Source organism: Ciconia boyciana, chromosome 23 (genome assembly GCF_034638445.1).
Source record: "Ciconia boyciana chromosome 23, ASM3463844v1, whole genome shotgun sequence".
NCBI classification, from domain to species: Eukaryota; Metazoa; Chordata; class Aves; order Ciconiiformes; family Ciconiidae; genus Ciconia; species Ciconia boyciana.
Window position 1 is genome coordinate 1,363,664 of NC_132956.1, and position 23,433 is coordinate 1,387,096.

The 23,433-nt window shown below is 52.0% G+C and overlaps 1 protein-coding gene across 4 annotated transcripts; it reads left to right on the forward strand.

The window, feature by feature from the left end:
- Window positions 1-359: 359 nt before the first annotated feature.
- Window positions 360-12,584, forward strand: INKA2 (inka box actin regulator 2). Of its 4 annotated transcripts, XM_072844937.1 has the most exons (4): window positions 360-582; window positions 2,452-2,609; window positions 2,726-2,771; window positions 10,594-12,584. In XM_072844937.1, exons 3-4 carry the CDS (start codon window positions 2,769-2,771, stop codon window positions 11,584-11,586), a joined length of 996 nt encoding a protein of 331 aa, XP_072701038.1. In that variant the 5' UTR covers window positions 360-582; window positions 2,452-2,609; window positions 2,726-2,768; the 3' UTR covers window positions 11,587-12,584. The 4 variants fall into 4 exon arrangements, with proteins under 4 accessions (XP_072701038.1, XP_072701042.1, XP_072701037.1 ...); XM_072844941.1 differs by lacking the exon at window positions 2,726-2,771; XM_072844940.1 differs by lacking the exons at window positions 360-582; window positions 2,452-2,609 and adding an exon at window positions 1,001-1,026.
- The last annotated feature ends 10,849 nt before the right edge of the window (window positions 12,585-23,433 follow it).

A 23,433-nucleotide genomic window follows, 5' to 3' on the forward strand; every position in this document is an offset into this window, starting at 1 on the left:
CGGCCCCAGTTAGAGCGAAGCGGGGAAACCCACAACTGGGTGGCTTCGCAACTTGTCCTGGTTAAGGCCATGTAGGTTAATCCATGCTTTTGCAGGGGGGTCCGTCTCTGCAGAGCAATTTGCGGACTCCAGACCACCACAAACGAAACCCTCCGCCTTCTCCGCGGGCAGAGGGGAGCACTCTGCCCACTCCCGCGCTCCCGACGTTACCGAGCGCTGGGTCCGCTCTGGCTGCCCTGCGAGACGCCTCTGGCCGCCCCGCGCTCTGCCCAGGCCTCCCGGGCCCCGGAGCCAGGTGGGGCCCGGGCCGCCCCCCGCCGCCGCCGCCCCACCGCCCTGCCCAGAAGCGGCTCCGAGGGCGCGCCCCGGCCCCGGCGCCCGGCAGCGCGGGCCGGGCTCTGCCCCGCCGGCAGCCGCCGCCCCCCGGTGCCGCCCCCCGGCCTCCCCGCCGCGATCCCCCCGCCCGGCTCCGCTCCGCTCCCCTCCCCTCCCCGCGGGTGGCTGCGGGCGGAGCGCTCGCATGGCGGGGCCGCGCTGAGCCGGGCCATGGACCACCACCTGCGCCGGCTGAAGCAGGAGCTGGTAAGCGGGCGGCGGGCGGGGGCCCCCCTCACCGCAGCCGGGGCTCGTCCCGCGGCGGCGGCGGTGCCTGCGCGGAGCCCGCGCTCAGCGGCGTCCGCGGGGCTCGGCCCTTCGCGGGGGGAACGGCCCCGTGCGACCGCGGAGCGGGCTCCGCCGCGGGACGGCAGCCGCCGGCGGCAGGGGCGGGGCGGGTCCGGCCGCGTCCAGCCTTCGCCCGGCCGGGGAAGTTCGGGGTCCCTCCGCCGGCTGCTCCCCCCCGCACCGCCGCGAATCGGGCGGCGGGTCTCGGCCTCCCAGCGCCGGCCGGTCGGATGCCGCCGGTCGGTTCGTCGGCGAGAGGGAAATAGGGCGCACGGGGGGCTCTGGGGTGCGCAGCGGCTTTGGAAGAGGGATGCCAGCCTAGATCAGAAACCAAAGAAACAGTCACAGAAATCTCTGATAAGAGTAAGTTTACGGGAATCAAAATGATGTGAAGGGAGCGTGCGCTTGCCGCCGCCAGTACCCTCTGAAAATACTTCTTCTTTAATAGGAAACCCTTTGTCATACAGCAACACTTTTCTCCCTCCTCCCGCTCCTGTTCAGAGGGTAACCTGGCTCGCTGAACTTGCTCGGGCTTGCCCACAAGCCAGGAGGTGTTGGTGGTGCACTGGGGCTTGCGGGGTGGGCTAGCGGGAAGAACTGATGCTCCCCAAAATCGGGTTCCAGTGCTTAGCAGGTCTGGCCGGGGAGCAGTGCGTTGTTCAGATAAATAGATGATGAGAACAAAAGAGGAGGACAAGGCAGAGCAAAAACGGGTGGGTGAAGTTACTGAATGCACAAAAGCTTCCCGGGTTAGGACTTAATGGGATGTTGATTCCAGCTGATATTTGTGCTAACCGCAGTTTTACAGAATGAGCTTATATACAGTATCGCTGTCCTGCCCGCATTACAGGAAATATTTCGCATGTAAGCAACACCATCTGAGTCAAGACAGAGACATGCAAAGTTACAGCTGTGCCCGGGCAGGCTCGGGGACTCGCCGTTGCGCTGGAGGTAGCCGTGCTCCTGCACATCGGACGTGTCCTGGGAAACACGGGCTTGGGCAGCAGCGCTTTACTCCGCAGAGATGTGGCAGCAAGCAGTGCCATTTGACCTGCTAGCCTTACCAGTGTTTCCCCAGCAAACAGAGGAGCTGGAAGACAATCTAAAACAAAGGGAAACGGGAGTCACTGGTGTTCTGAACGCTGGGTGTGATGAATGAAATGCAAACTGTAAACCAGGATGTTATGTTATAATCTGGAAGATCTTTAAAATCTGAATAAATTGGAAGGTGAGATGGGTAAAGAGAGTAACTCTCGGAAGAGTGTGCTTAGGAGAAGGTTCCTAAATCTGTGTTTTGTCTTCTAAACAAATCAGTTTCATTATCTGAGCAGTATTTTGTACAGAAGCCTAAACATTGCACCTTTACCTGTGAGTCTAAAACATGCCTATTTTGTAGTGCACAGCAGAACTTCTGAAGAATTTGAATATATTCAAGAGGAGGGCAGATCCCTCACACTTCATGTGAAAACCAAAAAATACTTAAAACGAGAAAATTCCGGTTCTGTTCATACTCTTGCTATAAAGCAGTAGTAGATTTTTTTTAAATTGTAAAAATGTGACAATTTTTATTATATTAATAGACCTTAGCCTGGCAAAGATTTATGTATATGCTTGGCTTAAAAAACTGGGAAGGGGCAGTTGTCACCTTCAGTAGGACTACTCGTGACTTAACTGGAAGTAGCCTAGATCTTCACACATTTGGTTTTTAATAGTCACATTCATTCCCCCTCCCACCCCCCAACTTTTGTTACTCAATCTTAAAAACTTACTTAAACAACAAATTCTCAGGGTATCAGAGTGCAGCCTTGGAGCTGTTGAGAGCACAGCCGTGCCAGGACAGCCCACCGGGCGAGACAGCTGGAGAGACCCTCTGCCTTACAGCACGCTGTCGGAAACAATTCCTTTCATCGGCAACTTAAGTGAGCCGCAGATTGCATTTAGTGAAGGTAGGAGGACTGTATTAATTAAAATAGCCATAAATGATATCCTGAGCAATAACAGCTTTTAAAAACCAACACTGTCAAGACAGCCTGGATTAAAATAGACTAATGTTTCTTTAAAGACCAGCAAGCAGTGCGATAGACAGCTGGGACCATCTGCATTGAATGGTGAGTGGGAACTGAACCTCTTGACCCTGCTTCTTTACCACTTTCTTCATTACTGGGCAGGTCATGCCTCCAGACACAAAATGCACCATAACCAAGAATCATGCGGGAGGAATGGTGGGAAGGACTTGGGCAGATCGAGACAATGAGCCACCCTGTGTGCAGCTAAATGGGAGTCCAGTGCCAGGGCATCACTGCGAATTTAGAAACACGCTGGGTTGCGTTGTGTCCAAGGAGCAGCTCTGGTCGGGTGGCAGGGACTCTGAGTGGCTGAGGGGGTGTTGCGCAGGGGTGTTCTGCAAAAATGCCCTGGTTTTGGAGGAACCCGCCTTGCTGAGGCTGGTCAGTGTGACACGGGAAAGTAGAGGCTGTTCAATTAGCAGAAGTTTAGTTTGTCTTGGTGTAAACTACTGCAGCCTTGGGCTGGTTTTGAGGAGGGGGATTTTCTCCAAAGAGAGCAGATGTTGGCACAGCTCCCAGTTCCCAAGGAAAGGTTATCTTCAAGTGCAACACTATCCCCCACCAGTGTGGGATTCGAAGATTCCGGCTCTGATTTTTCTTTCTCCTGCTTTGTGTATTAAAAACATATTTAAATAATCATGTGCTTGGTTTGGGCTGCTGGTGCGCCCCAGAGTTTCACCACACAGCCTATGTGCCGAGATCACACCGTGCTTTGCCAGACAAGTCACAGATGAGCATGGGTCCAGGCGTGCTTACACCAGTCTTCGTGTTACCTCTGGGAAGGCTCTGCCAGCTCTGCCATGGCCCCCAAGGATGAATCTGACCCGTTTGAGTCAATGAGAGATCTCCTATTCCAATCGCATGTTTTCCATTGTAAGCTGATAGTTTCTGGCATGTGTGGCGTCCCTTTGATTGGAATTCATTCGGAAGCTTCCACATGCAATTGCTTCACAGCCAGGAGAGCCTCAGCTGACACAGCCATTCATCCCAACTGGGTGTGGGATCGGGGCAGCTCTGCAGTCAGGTTGGTTGCCAAAGCTGGGATCCTCATCCCGGTGCTGACACCAGCCTGTGGAGCCGTTTTGGACAAGCCGTGCCAGCTCTCTGCACCTCAGTCTCTCTATGTAGAAAATACAGAAGACCTTGTTCACCTCCTCTGGAAAGCCCCTGGAGATTCATGGACGCAATGTGGTTTGCGAGAATATGCAGTGCTGGTTTATAGGTCTGTCGGGGAATAAGTTGTGCTTCTCCACTCCTTCTGTCATCTGTCCTTCGTGTGGCAGTTGTGAAACGTGCCACAGAGCTTGTGAATCTTCCATTAACGCAATTAATCCCGATACTAAAAGTCCTCTTGACACTATCGGCTGGATTCGGAGTCTGCAAACATTGTGAGGAGGCACAGAAATATTATGTCTGCTTTCCGAGTTACAGAATGTTATCTCAGCTGAAAGATCAGATTTAACAAGAATTGCCTTGCTCAGAGATTAGCAGAGAGGAATTTCATTTCAGTGTCTCACGCTGCAGATGGCATTACCTCCGTAAACTTTCTGACACGGGGATTGTTTGCATTTGTACATAGTAACATCAGCATACATACCATGGGATGGGGGTTTCAAGGCTCTTCCACAGTAAGAATTAATCACTTACACTCTAGCTAGGGACTGGCGAGTTCATGGGGCAGATTTATCTTGCACTTGGGGTTTGTATGGCTGTAACAGGCGAGGGGTCACAGTCAAGTTAGCTGTAGTTATAACTTTACTTTGCATGTTTTGGTCTTTCTTGAGGAATCCAGGATATTTCTCAGCTTTCTGGTGCTTTTTTCTAGGAGGAAAAGTATTAGAGTAGGTATTTAAAACAAACCCCACCACTTTGACTTGAACTTCTGAATGTTCTCCCTTCACATTCATCATAAATGTGTCACATTATCGAGTTTGATAGAGTCTGACTCCTTTCTTACGTCCTGGTAGACAATGTTTCTTGCTATGAATATCTTGCAGGAATAGAACATTTGGTCTGAGTGAAAAATACAGCCAATTATTTTTCTGCTTTGTCTCACACTGGGTCCTATTCCGGTAACTGTGTCATGCTCAGAAAGGAGTCTGCTGTATTTTCATTACTGCTAGTTCTGAAGGAGCAGCTCTTGTGATTTGCAGTAGAGTAGGCATAAGTGACAGACCTCAGGGGCTAACGTCACTGCTCATAACTCCAACAGGTGGGAACACGCAGCTCCATTTGCGTCTCTGCCGATAAAATGGTCCCTTTGAGGGTGGCTTTACCCATCGCTGCTGGAGATAGCGTTAGGAACTTGGGTGGTTATCGCAGAATCTCATTCTTTGGTGTTGCCTTAAGGGAAGGTGCAAAGGCGTAACCTGACAGCGGATGTCCTGTCACATATAACCTGGGGAGAGAGAAAGCAGTCACAGGCTTTGTCTGCTTGTTTATTTCCAGAGAAGACTCCTAAAGATGACGGTGGATTTTTTTAGACTCCCAGCTGCACGTATTCAGGAACGTTAAAGACCAGATCCCCCAGTGAAGCAGACCACTGGGCTGAAAGCCGATGCTTTTAACCATCACCTTCAATGGTCAGTCTGTACATCGAGGCTTGTGGTCTCCTATCCCTGGGTTGTGAGTAAAAGTTTGAAGGCTGGAGTTCTTTTTGGTCCATTTATTTCCCGGTTGTAGAGAACTGATTTTCTCATTTGCCTTTAAACGTAGCAAGTGTGATTGGGAAGCACAGAACAATATCATTGCAATGGAAAGGAAGGCAATTGAGTAAGGAAGATCGTTAATTGGCTGATGTGAACCATGTCTTTTGTGGTTAACATCTGTTTAAGATCTATTTAAACTATTGGGGAAAAAATTCTTTGGTGAAGTTTCAGCATCCTTCCTCTTTCTGGTACATTGTGAGCTCACAGTTGACATCCTAAGTTATGCCTAAAATACTCTGGAAATACAAGAGGTAAAAAAGAGACTGGAAATTCTTGTGGTAGAATGGAAGGACAAAAAGAAGATTGCAGGCATCCATCAAGGGAAGGGAAAGAAAGGTGCAACATCCAGCTGGAAAGCAGCTCTCTGCGAACCCTGCAGCGCGCTCTGAAGAGTTATGCCCAGCCACAATTGCAGGCTTGTTGAAGATTAATCTAGTTAGTGACCCAAAGGAAAACACAGAAACAATATGATCAGCTCAGCAGTTCTAAAATAATTTTGGTCTCTGTTATGTCATCCTCTTTAAATACCAATTGTTTGTTGCTGGTTCTGTTGCCTATCAGCACTATTATTAAGAACTGCTATTTGCCATTTGTTCTTTCCTGTCCTCTTAGCAATAACTTCCTCTCTTTGCATTGCTTTTACCTAAGAGCTGGACATCTGTCTTCCTCCTCGTTACGACAAACACGCTCAGAGCTCTTCTTTTCAGTTCTCTCTGCTCAGCTGAAAGCCGTGGCGTGTTAGCTGGGTTTTTCCTTTTCTCCCGTCAGCATCACAAAGCCGCTGCAGTCCTGGGCAGGCCAGATGTGCGGATGGGCCGGGAATACAGACAGCTGTGGCTCGAGGGCATTGATGGGAACTGACTTCTGAGAAGTCGGTGTATGTAGATGCTAATAGGAAAGCATTAGTTCCCAAAGTGGGTTAAAAAAGTTACTTATTTACCTGTGAAGTGGGAAGTGACAAGTGAAATCTCCCTTATTTGTACATCTCAGATATTTGGGTTTGAATTCGACAAAATGCCAGTGACTGCTAGAGCGCGTTCCTTGGGGCAAGTTGTCCTGCTGTGTTAATCAGTAGGGGAAGATCATTGATTTATAAACTGTGTAAACCAATTGTGGTTGTAGTTCTGGGAATAAGTATTTTGAGGAAATCATTAAAAAGGCATGGCTGCAAAGTGATTGATGCCTTTGCCACTCAAAATGGTAGATTTTCGATGTAAAAAAAACACCCAAAGCCCATATTTGAACTCTGTCAGTTTGCAAAATGCTCACTGTTGGTTTGTGGGATTTTTTCCCCTCACGTTGAATATTCCTTGATGATCATTTGAAAGTGCTTGAAAAGCTTTCGAATACTGCACTTCGGTTTTCAATGTTCAGGGTGAGTGTAGTTTAAACAAGCTTTGCTTTGGAGAAGCATTCAGCCAGAGCTGCCTTGTTCCTGCCTTCAAGGAGGTTTGATCTGGAGGTGATACCTTACTGCTGGAGAAAGAAACATTTCACATCACATGCTGAATCCCAGCCACCGAAGTGGAACACGCACGTCACAACTGTGCTCAGCCTTGTGCATACTTGTCTGGCTATAAAAGGCATCTGTGTTGGCTTGTTCAGAATTAGACTAAAACTTTTTCATGCCAATTTTTAGGGACTGCAAAAGTTTCAGGAATAATAATGAGATGCAATTTGAGGCATCTGATTTTTAACTGGTTTATAGAGATAAATTTGAACACCTGCAAGTTGTTATAGTTCTAATTTGGCTTTTCTTGGAAGCAGAGGTGCCAAACGACCACATGTATTGAAGCACAAAGTATCTCAAATTAGACACCCAGAGCCCCCTGAAACGCTGACGTACTTGTGCACCTTGAGCAGAGACCAGCAGGTACAAGAAGGGAGGATGCTGACGAGCAAGATCTGTGCTAGACCCGAAGTTTTGTAGTGAATGCCATTTCCCCTGCACTCTGCTCTGCAGCACGACTGAGCCCGGGGCTGGTTCAACAACAGGTTTGGGATTTACAGCTCACAAATGTGCACAAGACACAACATCTCCCGATGCCCCGTGGTGGCCGGCTTACATAACGTCCCTTGCATAACCCAGCAAGTACGGTCAAGGTCTCTCTCCATGCCAAATTAAGGCTCTCTGGGGTTTTGTGTCACGTTCACGCTCTGTTTGAAATTGCACTTTAGTTCATCACAAATTCCAGTTCCTTCTACATGAAGTGTGACCACAGAGCCAGCGAGGCTACAAGGATTGTCCCTTCAGCCTTGAGTTCCCATCACCTTGCAGTCAGAGCATCTGTTTGACTTCCAGCCCAATCTCCTGGATTATTCGCAGAAACTTTTTTTCTTCTAGCAGCCCGGATAGTTCAATCTTGAACCTTTGCCAGGGTGGTGGTCTCTCTTCTGTGGGAGATTGCTCCTTTTCTGGAGAGTCTCAGAGAAGCCAGTCTGAACTTGGGAGAACTGAGATCTTGGCAAAGAGGAGAGAGTTGCTGTTAGACACTGGGGAAGAAACTTCTTTTTTTTTTTCAGTTTTCTCTCCAGGATGAGTACTCTTAATTACCACAGGGTAATTACTAGTGGATTAAATCCAAGCCCCTGCAGACTCTTTGGTCACCAGGCAGTGACTTCACTTTGGGCTGGGTTTCACTCACTCTTCAGTTCTGTAAAAGGCTGAACAGATACCACAGAGCAAAAGATAAGGCAGGGGAGGTTGTCTGCTGGGTTTTTTAACTTGCACAACCTGAAGTTTTAGCAGTGTTTGCAAGCAGAGTTAAAAGCCTCGGGATCTTTAAAACTCTCTTGCTGATGGTGGGATTCATGCTGCCAGAGGGACACCGAGGCCGAGTCCAGAGGGCAGGATTCATCCTACCCCAAAGCAAGTTGCTGAAACAGGAGAGACGAGTCATGTCCCAGAAGTGCCCGTTTCTCCCTCTCCGCTGTGACGGGGACAGCTCGGCACAGGCAGCACTGGGCATCAGGGGAGAAGCGTCCAAACCTCGTAGTCACTTATGGGAAAGTGTTTCCACAGATGAAAACATCTCCACTCGTCCTTCAGTGGCTTGGGCTCCCCAGGCTGGTGCTGGCGCCAGGTTTGGCAGAACCAGCTCCTTTGTTCAGAAGGAAAAGTGCTGGATTCTGAGCTTTTGGGGCTCAGGTCTTTTCTTGTGGGGGGGAGACTGGATCTGCCAGTGAGAAACGACCACACTGACGATAAATGCTGCCTATGAAATTTTAATGCTTAATAGAGCCTTGCTGGATGAAGCCTGCATTGTAATGATACCACCCATCACGGGGGAGTTAATTGAATCAATGAGGTGAACAGCAGAGCCGTCCAGCATATGCCAAGGGTTTGATCAGCCCAGTCATTACCGCAGGACCCTCGTCACTCACCGCGGCGTGATTACAGCGCTGCGCCGGCCAGGGGATTTGGTGGGAAGTGGCCAATGAGGGGCCAAGCTGGCTCCAAATCCAGCTTTTTGCAAAGCCCCAGATAAAACAGACTTCCATTAATAAGGCGAGAAAGGTTAGGACGAGAAGCATTACGGCAAATCTGGAGAGGTAAGGTGATAGTTTTGTCTGAGGCTTGTAGAGCATATGGCCCCAGCTTTTGTACGGGAAACCCAAGAGCTGGGTTAGTCTGTAAGTGGGGCATCATTTGCATGTCTGCAGAAGTAGAGGTTTATTTGCTGATGTTAAAAAATTAGATCGCTGGAGACACTCGATAGTGTAATCAGGAAGCTAAACAGAGATTTGCTGTATCTTCGTAGCTTGTGTGCTCATTCTGGGTGATAAATAAGTTTCTTGGGAGTGAAGCTCTGAAAAATCATCGTAATCTGCTGGCTAGTTTTAGGTTCTGGGTTTTGAAATGGAGATTTGTAGTCAGAAACTGTTGAGGAGCTTTTCACTTACGGAGCTCTATTGTTACAGAGGATCCAATTTTTTGATGACTGCTCTTTCTTACTGGTGAAATCCAGGTACAGAAACGGAAATAGAGCAAGTAATTGAACTAATTTAGTTAAATTGGAGAGGTGAAAAAGTAAAGCTTGATAACGTAAAGCTGAACGTAAGATGTATCTGTCCTTTTTCACCCTAAGCTTGAGATCTATTGCAGTACAAAAATTGTAATGAGCCTTTTAAACTGTTTATGCCGGCGTAGGCTGAAGCTTTTCCTAGACAGTGGTAATCTCTTCTGCAAACCTCCTTCCATCGACGTGACATGTCTTCACCTCCAGCCCTGCCGTCCCCTGCTGCTCTTCCCCTCTCCTTCCCACTCCCCACTCCCCCTCCCTGCTAAAAAAAAAAAGTGGCAGCTGTTGGAAAGTATAGCCCATTTGTTTTATGGTGCCGCTTTGGGAATATAATCCAGATCCTACATAAGAGAGAGAGAAAGCAACAGAGCGAAAGAGAAGAGGGGGGATTTTAGAAGCTCTGGAAAATAACTTGCTTATTTTAAGTCTAGTATAGAAAGTTAAATCTTTATAGCAAGGTGCAGGGATAAAGCAGAACTGCTACTAAAGGTCCTAGTTTGGGAACCAAAGGATTGCTAGTTTAAGTAATTTCAGAGTTCGTTGGTTTGTGCAAAATTTCAAGTGCATTGAAATGTCTTTGATTGTCCTCTAGTGAGAGGTGCCTGTAATGAGGGTATTAAGATCTGAAGGCATGTTGTAGAGTAACAATGTGATTCTTATTGGGGTGTATTATTAATTTACTTTAGTGCTTCAGGTAAAGAAACAAGGTTCTCCATGGAAGGCACTTCTGTTTGTTATCCTGACTCCTGATTTCAGTTAGTTACAGAGCACGACAGACAAAAGCAGAATATGCTAAAACTGGTGGCAGCCAAAACCATTCATAGTTCTATGCCTTGGGTTTTGGCCAAGCAATTAATGGAAACTCAAGCTATTTATTTTTGTTGTCAGGTCAAAAAATCCACTCCTTCTGTCAGCTCCTCTTATTCCTAGAGGGAAACTCCTAGAAAAATCTAAGAAAAATCCAATTGCTGTTCCATGAAATGGATGTAGTACAGGTAGGATGCATCTAAAATGTAGCCAGTAGGAAGAGGTCATGTTTCAGAAAGCTGCTCAGCCCAGCTCTCCTGCCCTTTGGTCAAAGTTTTCTTGCTCTCCCGGCGGCACTGACTCGATGTCTGCTTCTTCCCTCCGCAGCTATCCATGAAGGAGGTCGGAGACGGGCTGCACGAGCAGATGAACTGCATGATGGGCGCACTGCAGGAGCTGAAACTCCTCCAGGTCCAGACAGCTTTGGAGCAGTTGGACATCTCAGGGAGCCGAAGCACCGTTTCTGGCATTGAGCAGCGCCAGCGCTGCCAAAGCGGCAGAGATGTGCCCGGGGCCCGGCAGGACGAGCGGCTGCGGGGGGAGGCGTTGGTGGAGGAGCGCAGCCCCACGTCCCTCGCGTGTGCCGTGCCACGGCCGGTGGGTTTGCCCCGTCACGCTGCGCTCCCGGAGGGCAGCCACCTTAGAGACACCCCCTCCTCCTTTGGGAGCCTCTGTAGTGAGGATGTTTATCACCCAAAAGGGCCTTCCTCCACATCGATCGGAGCAGAGCACGTCCGCCCAAAGACGTTCGAGCCCAGTAGCCAGGGCCCGGCTGGGGGGTGGCCGGCATGCCGGGAGTGCCCGGGGTGTGACGACGGCCATGACTGGACATCCTCCCTAATGTCCCAGAGCAGGAATCGGCAGCCGCTGGTCTTGGGGGATAACATCTTTGCAGACTTGGTTGGGAACTGGTTGGATCTGCCGGAGTTGGATAAGAAGGGGGAGAAGAGCGAGGTGTCCCTGTCCGTGAGCAGGTCCCAGGAGCTCTGCAGGAAGTTCTCCCTCACAGCCAACATCTTCAAGAAGTTCCTGAGGAGCGTTCGGCCAGACCGAGACAGGCTTCTCAAGGAGAAACCTTGCTGGCTTCCCCCTGAAGACAAACAGCCCGAAATTTCTAAGAGACCCAAAAAGATGAACAAACTCAAGGGGACATTTTACTTCCCACTTCATGGGAACATCCAGAGCCATCACAGCAAAGCAGAGAGGTGCCCAAAGGCAGAAAGCCATAGTGAGAAACCCAAAACTGGCACCAAGAAAGTCCACGATACCATAGACTACACCCAGTCTGGGTTTGACATCAATACAGCTGTTTGGGTCTGAGTTTGTCAGCGTTCTCTGCTCCGCCGAGCATTTGTTTCACACCGGAGAGGCGCTGGAGGCCATACGCGTCTTTTCAGGAGATCCCCGAGTTCTCAACACAGACTGAGATGAGAGAGGAGTCCTCTGCAAAACGTGCTGTGGGCTTCAGTCGCCTGCAAGTGGCGTTTTCCGAGGAACTACAGCTTCAGGGGCAGTCTGAGCAGCAGCTGACGCAGCCCCACGTGGGGAGACTTTTGGGGACTGATATTTGCAAAAATAATCAGAACCTTTAGCAGCTGTAGGGTGAGTGGTGCCACAGACGACCAGCCCCTGGAGCCCAGCTTACGATAGCTGCTCCGGGCCCATTCCATCATCTCTAGTTAAAACAGCTGCAGCACAAAATTCACTGTGTGCATGTGTGTGTATAAGTGTGCAAATATATATAGGGATTTTTTTTTTTAAAAGAGATCTATTCCTGCTTGTGTGCACTTAAAACTGGGTTATAAACCAGGCAAGTCAAGCATTGTACCTGAAGCACTTGTTATTTAAATTGAAAGAAGTAAGTTTGAATTTATAAGACTTGAACAGTTGCTAAGTGGGGGTGTTGAACCCCAGCTTTGCTGCATTTCAGCTGCAGGGTTTTCCCCCTAAACTGCATCTCTGCCCTGCTCCCAGCATCTCTCCTTCCCCTGCCAGTTAAACCAGTAGGACACAAGGCTCCTCTCATGGAAGTTTGTGACCCTCAAGCTCGCAGCGGGTTTTGCCTCTCTCCCCATGCCCTTCTCCCCACGGGTCACGCCAGATACAACGTGGCAAAAGTTTATTGTTGGGGTTGCAGTGAGACACAAAGTTGCAACAGAGGGTGGTGGTTGTTGTTGTTGTTTCCTATTGCTGTTGTGTACAAACCTCGTCTTGACAGAACTGAGTTCTTCAGTGTCCGGCTCTCCAAGAGTTACCAATAAAGTGGCATCCGTCTCCAGCGTGCCGTGGGGCCGTCTCCATCCTGGGGCCACCCTCAGTCCCACTTTTCTCCAGCACAGAAGCCTCTGGGTTTTCACTGTCATGAGAACCCAGCCGAGCCGGCACAAAAAGGCTTGGCTGGCAGGGGTCGGAGCCAGGAGCGCGCGTGGGTTGTGTCAGCCTGTTCCCAGCCAAGACCGGGGAGCCTGGGGAGCGGCCAGGAGAGTTTCCATTCAAGGAGAAGTTATAAATCATAGCAGGGAGAAGAGCTGCAGCCAGAGGTCCCTGCCAGGGTCCCAGCGCTGCCCCGGAGGCACGTCCCACTGCGGGCCATGCACATGCCCGAGAGCCTTTGGGTAACGCTTCAACATCCATCTTCCTCCCCCAGCCCAGGGAAAGGCAGAGAGAGAAATGTCTGGGGGAGAAACTGCTGCTGAGGGAAGGGCCTCGGAGCCGTGCAGCCCCTGGCTCGCGGAGGGGGACAGGGCCACGGCACCCCGGGGCCACGCAGGTCCTGCCGCAGGTCCCCTCCTCGCTGTCTCCGGGAGTTAAACGTGACCGAGGCGAGTCCCCAGCAGCTCCGTGAGCCCCAGCGCGAACACCGCGCAGAGCCCATTGATCGTGTTGCAGCAGAGGGGGAGCCCCCCCGCAGCGCTGCCCCCCATTTCCATTAGCCCGGAGCCTCACCAGATGCTTCGTGCGCGCAGCAGGGTTATGTTGCAAAAACCTGTTCCGCTCACTCCAAGTTTAGGAAGGGCTTATGTGCGAGCAGTAGTAGTATTTTTTTTAAACATGCAATTCTATTCCTGTTGTAACTTCCCAAGGCAGAGAGGCCAGTGGAGCAGAGGCATGGAGGGAGAATTTTTTTTTCCCTTGCAAATTAAATATAGGCACAAGACAAGCCCCGTTTCTGCCCATACAAGGAGAGGAGTGGGTCAGCGTTTGAAAGCTGTGCTCAGCACTTTCTCAGGAACCTGAGTTGCAAGCGAGCTTTTGTTTTTCCTCCTCACAGGCTTTAGGTTTGGTTGTTTTCCCCCTTCTTAATTTCTCCAAATGCCAAAAGGCTGTTTCTAAAGCATTTTGTTTTCCTTCTCTTTTATCAGTAGTTCATCCTGTTTGTTACAAATACGCCCTCCCAGCTCCCACCAACCTTTCCACAGGGTCAGCAAAGAGGAGAAGGAGCTTTCTATAAGCAGCAGCACAAGAGAGAGCAACAGCTTTTCCTGCACCAACCTCGGTCCCTGGGGAGCGTGGCCTCACCCCAGGGCTTCGCTGCCGCCCAGGCACAACCTGGGGGACCCAACCCACGGCCGGGCTGGCGCAGCAGCGGGGAGCGCGATGGCATCGCCCTACGGCACCCCCATCCCCAGGAGCACGTCCTGGCCATACCTGCCTGGCACTGAAGGCTGAGCCCACGGAGAGAGGAGCACTGTGCTGGACGGGGAGAGGCTCTGAGGAGCTGAGCACCCACACCAGGGGCTTTTTAAGCTGGTCACTGAGCATTGCCCTCAGCTGTGATGAGTGTGGTGGGCAGCAGGCGAGGGGCCAGGCTGAGCGTGGTGGGGCAGGGGCATGGCCACAGCCACGGCCACGGTGACACCTTGGCCGAGAGATGAAGGGTACGTTGCTGCAGGTGGTTACCTCTCCAAGCGATGTATTATCCGGGAAACAGGATGTGTTTATGCAGGACACAGGGAGATCTGGAGCCTAAAATGCACACTAGGAACCTACTCTGCGGGAAAAGCGGTTCTCGGGGATTTGCCCCCGTTCGCTCCCGCTGGTGCCAGCCCCGTCCAGCCCACGCCGCCCGCCCCTGCAGAGGCTGCGCGACCCAGGGCTTTAGAAACTCAAACCCACTTTGCCAGCGCACGTGGTCCCTCGCAGACGCTGGATCCCCCGCCCCAGCAGCTGTCGCGGTGCCGCTCCCCCCGTCGACGGGGTCTCGCGAGGAGCCGACGGGAAGTTTCTCTTGAGAAAAAGCACTTCTGGCCCCGCGTGCTCCCGACAGCTGCCCTGGCCCGTGGGGCACCGCCGGGTCATCCTGCCCGGGCATGCTCACGCTGGGGAGCTGCTCAAAGATCAGCTGCTAAACCCAGCCTTTTCTGTCCCTGCTCGGAGGAAATACCATTGTTTCTAGTTTCACGTGGAAAGGGCAGTTCTTGGCCCCAGCTGCCGCCCACGTGTTCCTTTCCCACCCAAAATAATTGCTCCTGCTGCAGCCAGCACTGCCGACTGTGCCCGCTCCCACCCGAATCCCCGTGAGCGGGATGGGAGCTGGCGGTGGCGGGGTCAGAGCCCGTGCGGGGTCCCTGCACCCCCCCGGCACCCACTGCTCCTCCCTCCGCTTCTGCCTGCAATTGCCAGCGAGGCGAGCGTTCAGCTTTGGGGACCACGAAGGATGAACGCCGGCCCGAGGACAGAGGTGGTGGTGTTTGCTTCATCTCTGCTTTTTCTGAAGGAACAGATCCCTACTGGGGCACTTTGCACGGGCAGCTGACCAAATGCCCAACATAGTTTCAAATGTATTTATGGTCTCTCTGCCTCTTAAGTGTATCTTCAAAGGTTGTTTTGCATCAAAATAGGATTTTCCAGGGTGTTTGCAGTGACAAATTCAGTGTGACCTAGGCTTCAAACAGCCACTTGAAAATCGCAAGTGAATGTAGCTGGATCTCAACGTTCTTAAGAGAAAAAAAAAATTAATAAATTATTCTTTAAGAGGCATTCAAATAATAAAGAATATCAGCCAAGCCAGACACCCTACCTAATTTAGTCTCCAGAGCAGGATCTGCTAATAGATCAGGGTAGGATTTGTGAATTACCATTTCACTTCTCCAGGGACTCTTCCTGAAATTATAATGGCTTTTTTCTCCTCTTTTTTTCATGAAACTGCCATGAAATAATTCCCCATTATTAAGTATGAAACCTACCTAATTAGCACAATGACAGTCTTTAATGAGGCCCTGGCTGTGTTCTGCATCTTTGATAGGAGTGGTTGATACCAAACACAGGACAATAATCATAGAAACACATTCCCCCATGAACTTGCCCCGTGGAAGGCAGCAACGGCAAATGCAGCTTGGGCATTCAGATTTATTAGAAATCTCTGTTCATGGGGTGCGCTAAGCCCAGACGGGATCAAATGCACTGGAGTTAATTTGACGCCAATAACATTCAAACCCCAGGGACTGATAACTTGGCACGAGGGGAGCTGCCGTTCACTGCGCACCTGGAATTTGCAGCCACGGGGAGGAGGCTGCTGCTGGGCACCAGCTCTGCCTGTGCTGAACCCTCCCATGAGGGGCTGGGAACCTCCCTCCAACGCCGGCGGGCGGACGGCACGGGCAGGTCGGAGGAGGAAGGGGTTAGGGGCTGTTGGTGCTTGCGGGATTCCCGTTCTGCGGGGGGTGGCCGGGCTCCTGCTCGGCCAAGGGGCTGGATGAGCAGCGCAGCCTGGCCCCTTCCAAAGCCCACGTCACGCCGCACCACGTCTCTGCCACCGCCGAGCGGATCCGGCACCGCTGAAATGGATAGGTGCTGGATCTGGCCCATACGGCTTAATGTATAGAGGGGATTTGGCTCTTAACGTTAATAGAATGCTTCTCCAGGAGCTGCTCCTCACTCTGCCTCTCTGGGCTTTCCCTTCCCCGCCAGCACCGATGCTGACACCCTGCTCTTCCAGCCAGATGGCCTCCAGAAGGCTCACAAATGTGCCTGTAATTAAAAAGCCTTTATTTTCAAAACCATTTCACAGCTTACTCTTCTGACAATGGGATGCGGCTTCTTAGGCTAATGCTGGGCAAGAGGAAAGGAAAATACAGGCCGGCTGCCGCCCGTCATGTTTCCCTTGCCCATTGACCCAGGTTGTATTTACTATGTGCCCGCTGAAGCTGAGGAACCCACGTGCCCTGCAAATCTGCACCGTAGCTGAAGCCTCCCCAGGGCCAGCGCTCGTCTTCCCTAGCGATACTCGGCTCTGTCCCCGTTCACCGCCCGCGCTGATGCGCCTAACTAACCTGAAAGGCTTGCTGACTGGAGACCATTAACGTTGCCCTCAATTCCCCTCGCACCGAGTCCGACAGGAAAGGAACCAACTGCCACGTCCTTGCTGAAATAAGATCCATTTTATTCAAAGTCCAGCACTGTTTTATTCACTCCAGCACATTCCCAATCACCTTCATCATATTATTAAGCAGCAGCAGACTCTTTTCTACTTCTTTAAGCAGTGTTTCTAAAAACTGGACCACGCTCCTTTAGCGTCCTTGCCTCTGCAGAAAGAGGCTGTATTTTATTTCTCTTTCCTTTTGTTCAAGTTCATTTGTATCCACGTGGCATTTCTAATCAAGAAGTCGTACCCCCTTCCAGCTGGCAGGCAGTCTCGTATGCTGGTTTTAAAGCATAAATAAACCCAGTTTTCTGCAACAATTTGCCGAGGCCGGGCTGTGGCACGGCTGGGGGAGCACCGTCACCCCCTCGGCTCGGCTCTGCCCCAGCCAGACTGGGCTGTAGCCCAGGCTCAGCCTCCCCGTTGGGGCTGATTTCCTCAGCCTCCTCGCTTGCCTTTCTGCAGCTGGGGGGGTCGGTCCCAGCTGGGCGCTTGCCCTCTCATCTGTGTTTTTCAGGAGCGTTTCCTGCAATAACGGTATTGAGCAAAGCCTCTGGGCTGGCTCAGATTTCTTGGCTTTCGCTGAACAGGAAAGCGAAAGGGGGAAAATCAATATCCCAGAAAGAAGAGACGCCCGATCCTGGGTCGGTCCTCACCGGGGGCAGGCTGGAGGTTAATTTGGAAAGCACTTCCCGACGTGCTATAAATGCACGCTTAACTCCCACCGCAGCCGGCAGGACACAAGCTCACCGGGATCCAGAGCGGAGGCTGAGGGGTCCCTGCTCACGCTCACTCCACCCTTTGCACCAAATCCCACCCGGGCCCCTCCGCCGGCGCGGCGGGAAGGGGCTGGAGTGGCCGCAGCCTTGGTGTGGGAGCGGAGGGAGAGCAGCTTCGGGCCGACCTTGCTCACCGGCTGCCGCCTCCTCCCGCGGGACTGGCGCAGGGTCCCCGGGCAGGCAGAGGAGCCTCCCTGGCAGAGAGCAGAGCCGGTGCTCATGGCGCAGGGGTGGTTCACGCTGGCTTTACCATGCGGCTTCTGTGCTGGCTCCAGCACCGCCACGCTGCCCAGGGGGCCATGGAGGTCCCACCGCTCAGGCAACGGGGAGGGAGATCCGCTCCCTCATTAACAGACTAAGCTGGCAATCCAGGCTGGACCTTCCCAGAGGGCTTCGCTGCATTCACAACATCGGGCTGGAGTTAGCGATGTGACATTTCGAACCTAGAGATAACGACCGTGACATTCTGTCAGGTTTAATTAGTCCCTTTGCTCTGCCAGTGACAGCCGCCACAGAGGCAGAGCCCGGCCGAAGGCTGGCAGAACAGAGGGCTGCGCCTCCGAAGGCTCCGCAAACAGAGGGGAGCACCGAGAGGAGGCTCTGGGACTGAGATAAGCAGTTGCCCGATGAAGCAGCTGCTTTATTCTTAAATGCATATGCTAATAGCAACCTGCCTTTGCCTAATTAGGATATTTGAAGGGTCACTCCAGGCCCCCACATTGTATTTTTTGTCCTCTGTGCTCTGTAACAATATTCCGGGGCTGAAAAAGTTCCTCAGAGGACTGAGTGGGTGTCTCCAGGGAGCAGGAACATTGCGGAGTCTCTTTCCCCTCTGCTCCAGACTGAAGGCATTGCAGCACCAGGGCCCTCCTGAAGGGCAGCGTGACCGGAGGTCCCAGTTCACTCAGCGTCTCGGCAGCAGCGCTGGCAGCAGCATGGGCCGAGGCTGGGGCAGGCGGCGGTGTAACATGGCAAGGCCCAAGCTCTCTGAGCACATCCATGTGCCCGGCGGCTCTGCTGACCACGTCCAGCCCAACAGCTCTTCTGTCAGCCAGCGCAGACGGACAAGGCAGCCAGGAGAAGTGTCCTGGGGACCTGGGGGACCTGGTCTCTCCCTCACCTCTGTGAGGGCAAAAGGAGCAGCTCGGGTCCCAGGAGCCACTGCTGGCAACGTCCTGGCAGAGCCCAGCGCGTTCCCTGCCTCGGGGCCGTGCTCATGTAACCCTGCACGGCTCCGAGGATGTTGCTTGCGTTCGGTCCTGTCCAGGTGTCACTCGGCTGCAGCTCTCCCGAGCTACCTGTGCAGACTTTCCCCCTCCTCGTCTGTTCATTCTGTTCCAGACCGATTACTGAGAGTTTGCACCCAAAGGCAGCCAGCCAGGCATTTATGCATGCAGCTGCCTGATCTGCATGCACTCATGCTAATTGTGTGGAAACGAGTCATGGTCGGTTTTGTACTGAGTTTCCTGTACCCTGAATTGAGCTCTGCTTGTGAAAAGGAAAGATCAGGTCCTCTGGATTTAAAAGAATTCAACAGAGGATCTTTCTAGTTACTGCTAACCTGGTTTTCAAACATGTCACTGATGTTAACAATGCTGTTAGCAAGAGTATCTGAGCTTTCCACAGAATATATGTGTTATTTGCCTTTTTAAGGTGTCTCCTAACATGAATGGGAACACTCTACTTGCAGCTACAAACACAGTCTTGGGAAATTCACTGGAGAGGAGATGTATTGCCAGGAAAAGTCGAGCAAAAGTCCTCCTTCTGCAGAGACAGGGTCTTTATGGGACCTCTAAATCACTCTAAGATGGACAGGATAAGGCACTCTCGCCCTGCTGTTAAACAGCAAAACCTGCGCTTTCTTACAAACAACCGGCGGGCGATTCCTCCTACCTCCTTTTCCTCTGCTTAGGAACACCGGCGCAACCTTGCCTTGCTGCAAGGAAGCGTGCCAGGACCGGCTCTCACCGCCACGTGCCAAGGCCTCGGTGCCCGAGCAGCCCCGAGCCGCCAGCAGCCCGGCAGGGTGACGGCGTGGCTGCGTGGCTGCGTGGCTGCGTGGCGCTGGCATCCCACCCGGGCAGGAGGGACGCCTGCTGCCGCGTGGCGAGGCCTCGATGAGGATGCGCTCGTGCCCTTTGTGTGCGCGTTTAAATCTCTTCTAGAACAACCTGTCACTCCTGCAGCACGTCAAAGGTAAATTTCCTCCTATCCCTACCGGAGGGGATTATGTTCCCAGCAGGGGTTCAGGTTTTTTGCCATAATATGATTTAACGTGACAAGTGTAATTAGATGTGACGCATCTTTGCAACAATTCCCTACCTTGGAAAATCACAAACAAGCTTAAAATAAAACAGAACGCGTAGACTCACATCTCCCTGTACATCGCAGCTAGAAAAAATAAGCACCAAGTTAAGGACTTTTCAGCGCTTCCTTTGGGAGACAGCAAAGTCATGAACACGATACTATAAATTAATTATTTAGATCCCAGCCCTGCAATGAGAGCCATCTGGCCAGATGCCTTTACCCTCACCAGAGCCCCCTTGGAGTTAATAGCACTCCACGCAGAAAGAGCGAGCTATCCCCGTGCATCTCTTAATGGACTGAGACTTCAGTCCCTGCCCTGAAACAAGCAGAAACAGCACAAAAATGACTCTTAGCACTTGGGTTCCTGAGCCATTTAGTTTCCTCTGGAATTAAGGCAACCCATTAAACCTACAGTGCCTTTGTAAATGTGCACGTTTGTATACCGAGCCCTTCGGTCCAGGCTGCTGATGCAGCCTGAGCTCGCGCTGCCGCTCGTCCTTCCCGGCCCCACATCTTGGTTTACGCAGTGGAAAAAAGCCGGGACTGGGAGACTGTCCCCGAGAGTCACCTGCACCTCACCCGCAGGGCTGAGGGTGAAAGGCTCAGACAATTCATTATGCACAGCAAGATTAATTCTCATTTGCACCCCGTGGGGCCCTCCGTTTACAATTCAGTTGCTGGAGTGCAGCACCGCATGAGACATATTTTCATTTGCCATGGTCTTAAATTAACGTGGATAGTCAACGCTGTTTTCTCCGAGTTTGAGATGTTCATGGGCTTCAAGTTGCAGCATTGCCAGTGTCCTCCACGCAACACAGAGACAGAGACTGAGGGGAAGGAAAATCCTGTGTCTGGAAGAAGCACTAAGGGAAGCAGGCAGAGGCTTTGGAGGTCCTGGAAAAACCTCAGCATTAGCAAGAGCGGCGCGTGCGGAGCAGCACGGCCGTCAGCTCACCGGGGAGCCCTGCCTGCCTCTCCTGGGGAAGAGACGAGGGAAAGAGTTAAAAGGCGTCTCCAGGCAGGAGAACAAAAACGCTATTGCACTCATCTTGCTCACTACGCTCATCTAATTATGTTATTTAACAGGATACCCTCTCATTGATTTTAATTACTCACATAATTTGGGAAGTAATTCACAGTACATCCCTGCAGGGTGCATGAGTCTGAGCTGGGAACAATGTGCTCAAGTCTTCCTTGCTACATGAAAGGAGATGGGGAGGACGAGCCCCAGCCCAGCAGGCAGGCGGGGGGAACGTGACCGTGGTGGTTCTTTCCCTTGGGGAAGATTTCTCCGGCAGGGCAGAGGCTTGGGACGGTTTCTCCGCCAGCACCGGAGACGTCAGCGAAGCCAGGATCGCGCTGCAATAAAATATTGTCGCAGACGGGCATCAATGCAGATCCGTTTCTGGACGGCCGTCCCTGCACTCCCACCTGCACGGCTCCCTCGCCCCGGTGGGATTTTCAGGATTCCTCTTCCAGCGGGAGGTGGTGATGCCGCAGCCCCGGGGCAGCCCCGGCCCCCAGCTGCCACCCGCGTGGGGCAGCTGAATGCGATTCAAGCAGCTCCTTGTCTCCCGCCGTCCCCGTCCCCCCTTGCAGAGCAGCTGCAGATTAATTGGCCCTTTGATATCGGTGGATTTCTGCCAGGGACGATTCGCTCGTGTCTCGCTGACGGGGGGAGACGCTCGTCCCTTCCAGCGCGCCCGGACAGCCGCTCCCTGCCTGCAGCTCTCCCTCCAAACACTCCTGGAGCAAGGAGCCGCTCTCGATCCCCGCGGACCATTAATCGAACAGTCCCCGTCGTTGTTGGCTATTAAAAACGCTTTTAACCACAGTTCTCCTACAATGTCAATATTTTTTTTTAAACACGGTATAGCAAAATTGGGTTGTGCATCCCCTAGCACACACTTGTTTGGTTTCTTCACTGTCTTTTGTAAGTTCCCGACTTAATTAGGATGCGAACAATCCCAGAGGAATGTTTAATTAATATTATAAAGCAACAATGGGATGATTAAGCAAGTCTGGGCAGCTGCTATTTATACACAGGGCATGTGGCACTTGTTGGGAACGAGCGTGTCAAGGAAAAAATCATTCCATGGACCTCTCTGTGCAATTTTATTGCTTGTTTTAATTGTCTGGTTCAGTCCTTTTCTCCTCTTTGTGTTCGCTCAGGCAGAGCGAGAGAAACAGATTTAGCTCGGAGTCTCTTGTTCAGCTTAATTATAGAGTGAAAGCTTTCAACCGAGGAGCCTCTTTCCCACCCCTTCTCCTCTTCCCCAGCCACGAGGTCTCCAGAAACAACCCAGCAGAAGCTTCGGGCAACGAATGCCCTAAAACCGGTCCAGGAATAGCATCTGGGAGGCCCCTTCAAGCAGAAAAATACCCCAGAGGACAGAGGCAGGCTTTGAGGCTGAAAGAGGTGGAGGGGCTTTGCCAGGAGCAGCGGCGACCACCCGGCTCCCCCGTGCAAGGAGATGGGGTGGGATGGGGGGAACGGGGCACGTCGTGGGCTGGGGCGCGTGGGCCTGTGCGCAGGGTGGGGTGTCCGGAGCAGGCAGCCAGCACCTCCTCCCACCCCCGTGGAATTAAACGTGCTCGTCAAATGGTTAAGTGATGCTCTCATTGCACGGTGGCTTCATGGCATTGGTTTTTAGGGCATTTGCTATTTAGAAAATATTTCTTCTTTGCTTCTCAGAAGCCTGCGTGCAACCTGAAGTAATTGTATTTGCCTTGGGTTGAACTCTTTTTGCAGTTTCTAAAAATAAACACTTGATTTCTTCTACTTCCCATAGGGCCGTCTCTACTGAGAGCAGCAAAACAAATTGATAAAAAATTAAAGGAAGTGGGAAATCCAACAGAAGTGAAGTGAGACAGCAACAGCACACCCCCAAGCCTGTTAGGAACGTACAACTCACATAACACAGCAGCAAATAAATTCACATTTTCCAGGGGAAGACACCTGATTTCCAGAGGCAGGGAATACCGCTGGTCCTGGGCCCCAGCTCCGCAGGCACGTGCTCAACTGCGCGCCTCCCTCGCCGAAGCCGAGCACGCGCTGAGCCTCCGCACCCCCAACGGCCGCGCGAGCCCCGCGACCGAGCACCCAGCGCAGGCTGCAGCGGGACCAGGGGTACCACGCACCCCAGCACAGCCCCCAGGGAAGCCCCTTCCCAGCCTTTCCCCCTAGAAAATCTACTTCTGGCAGCTTGAAGAGCTCGGTCCCCCTGCCAGCAGGCAGCAGAGACACGGAGGAGCCTTTTCCCTCCTTCCCAAGGGCAGCGGTTTTGCCTCCAGCTGCTCTGACTCATCGTTACGTGTCTTATTCACCACCTCACACTTATTCAATTATTACTTCAGTCCTGGCCCCACTCTGGGAAGCTTATCTCACACCGAATCCTTCTCGGTCAAGCCCTAAACACTGATTGTTTCAGAAGGAGAGGGCCAAAAGCTGCCTGTTGGCTGCTAATCAGACTCCGCGTCATGTATTGAATAAAAGGGAACACCCTGAGCTCAGGAGTGCAGCAAATCCAGGTCCTGCTCCTGCAAAGCTGGTGTGAAATCTGCAGCGGGACAAGCCAGCTGTGACACAGCCATATAGCAATTTCTAACACACCAAAATTGCAGCCTGGCTCAGGTGCACGGAGCCCGAGCAGCAGCAAATACCAACCCCGAGAGCAGCTTCCTTGCTTTCTGCTCCGCTGTCAGCCTGACACGTAAAAC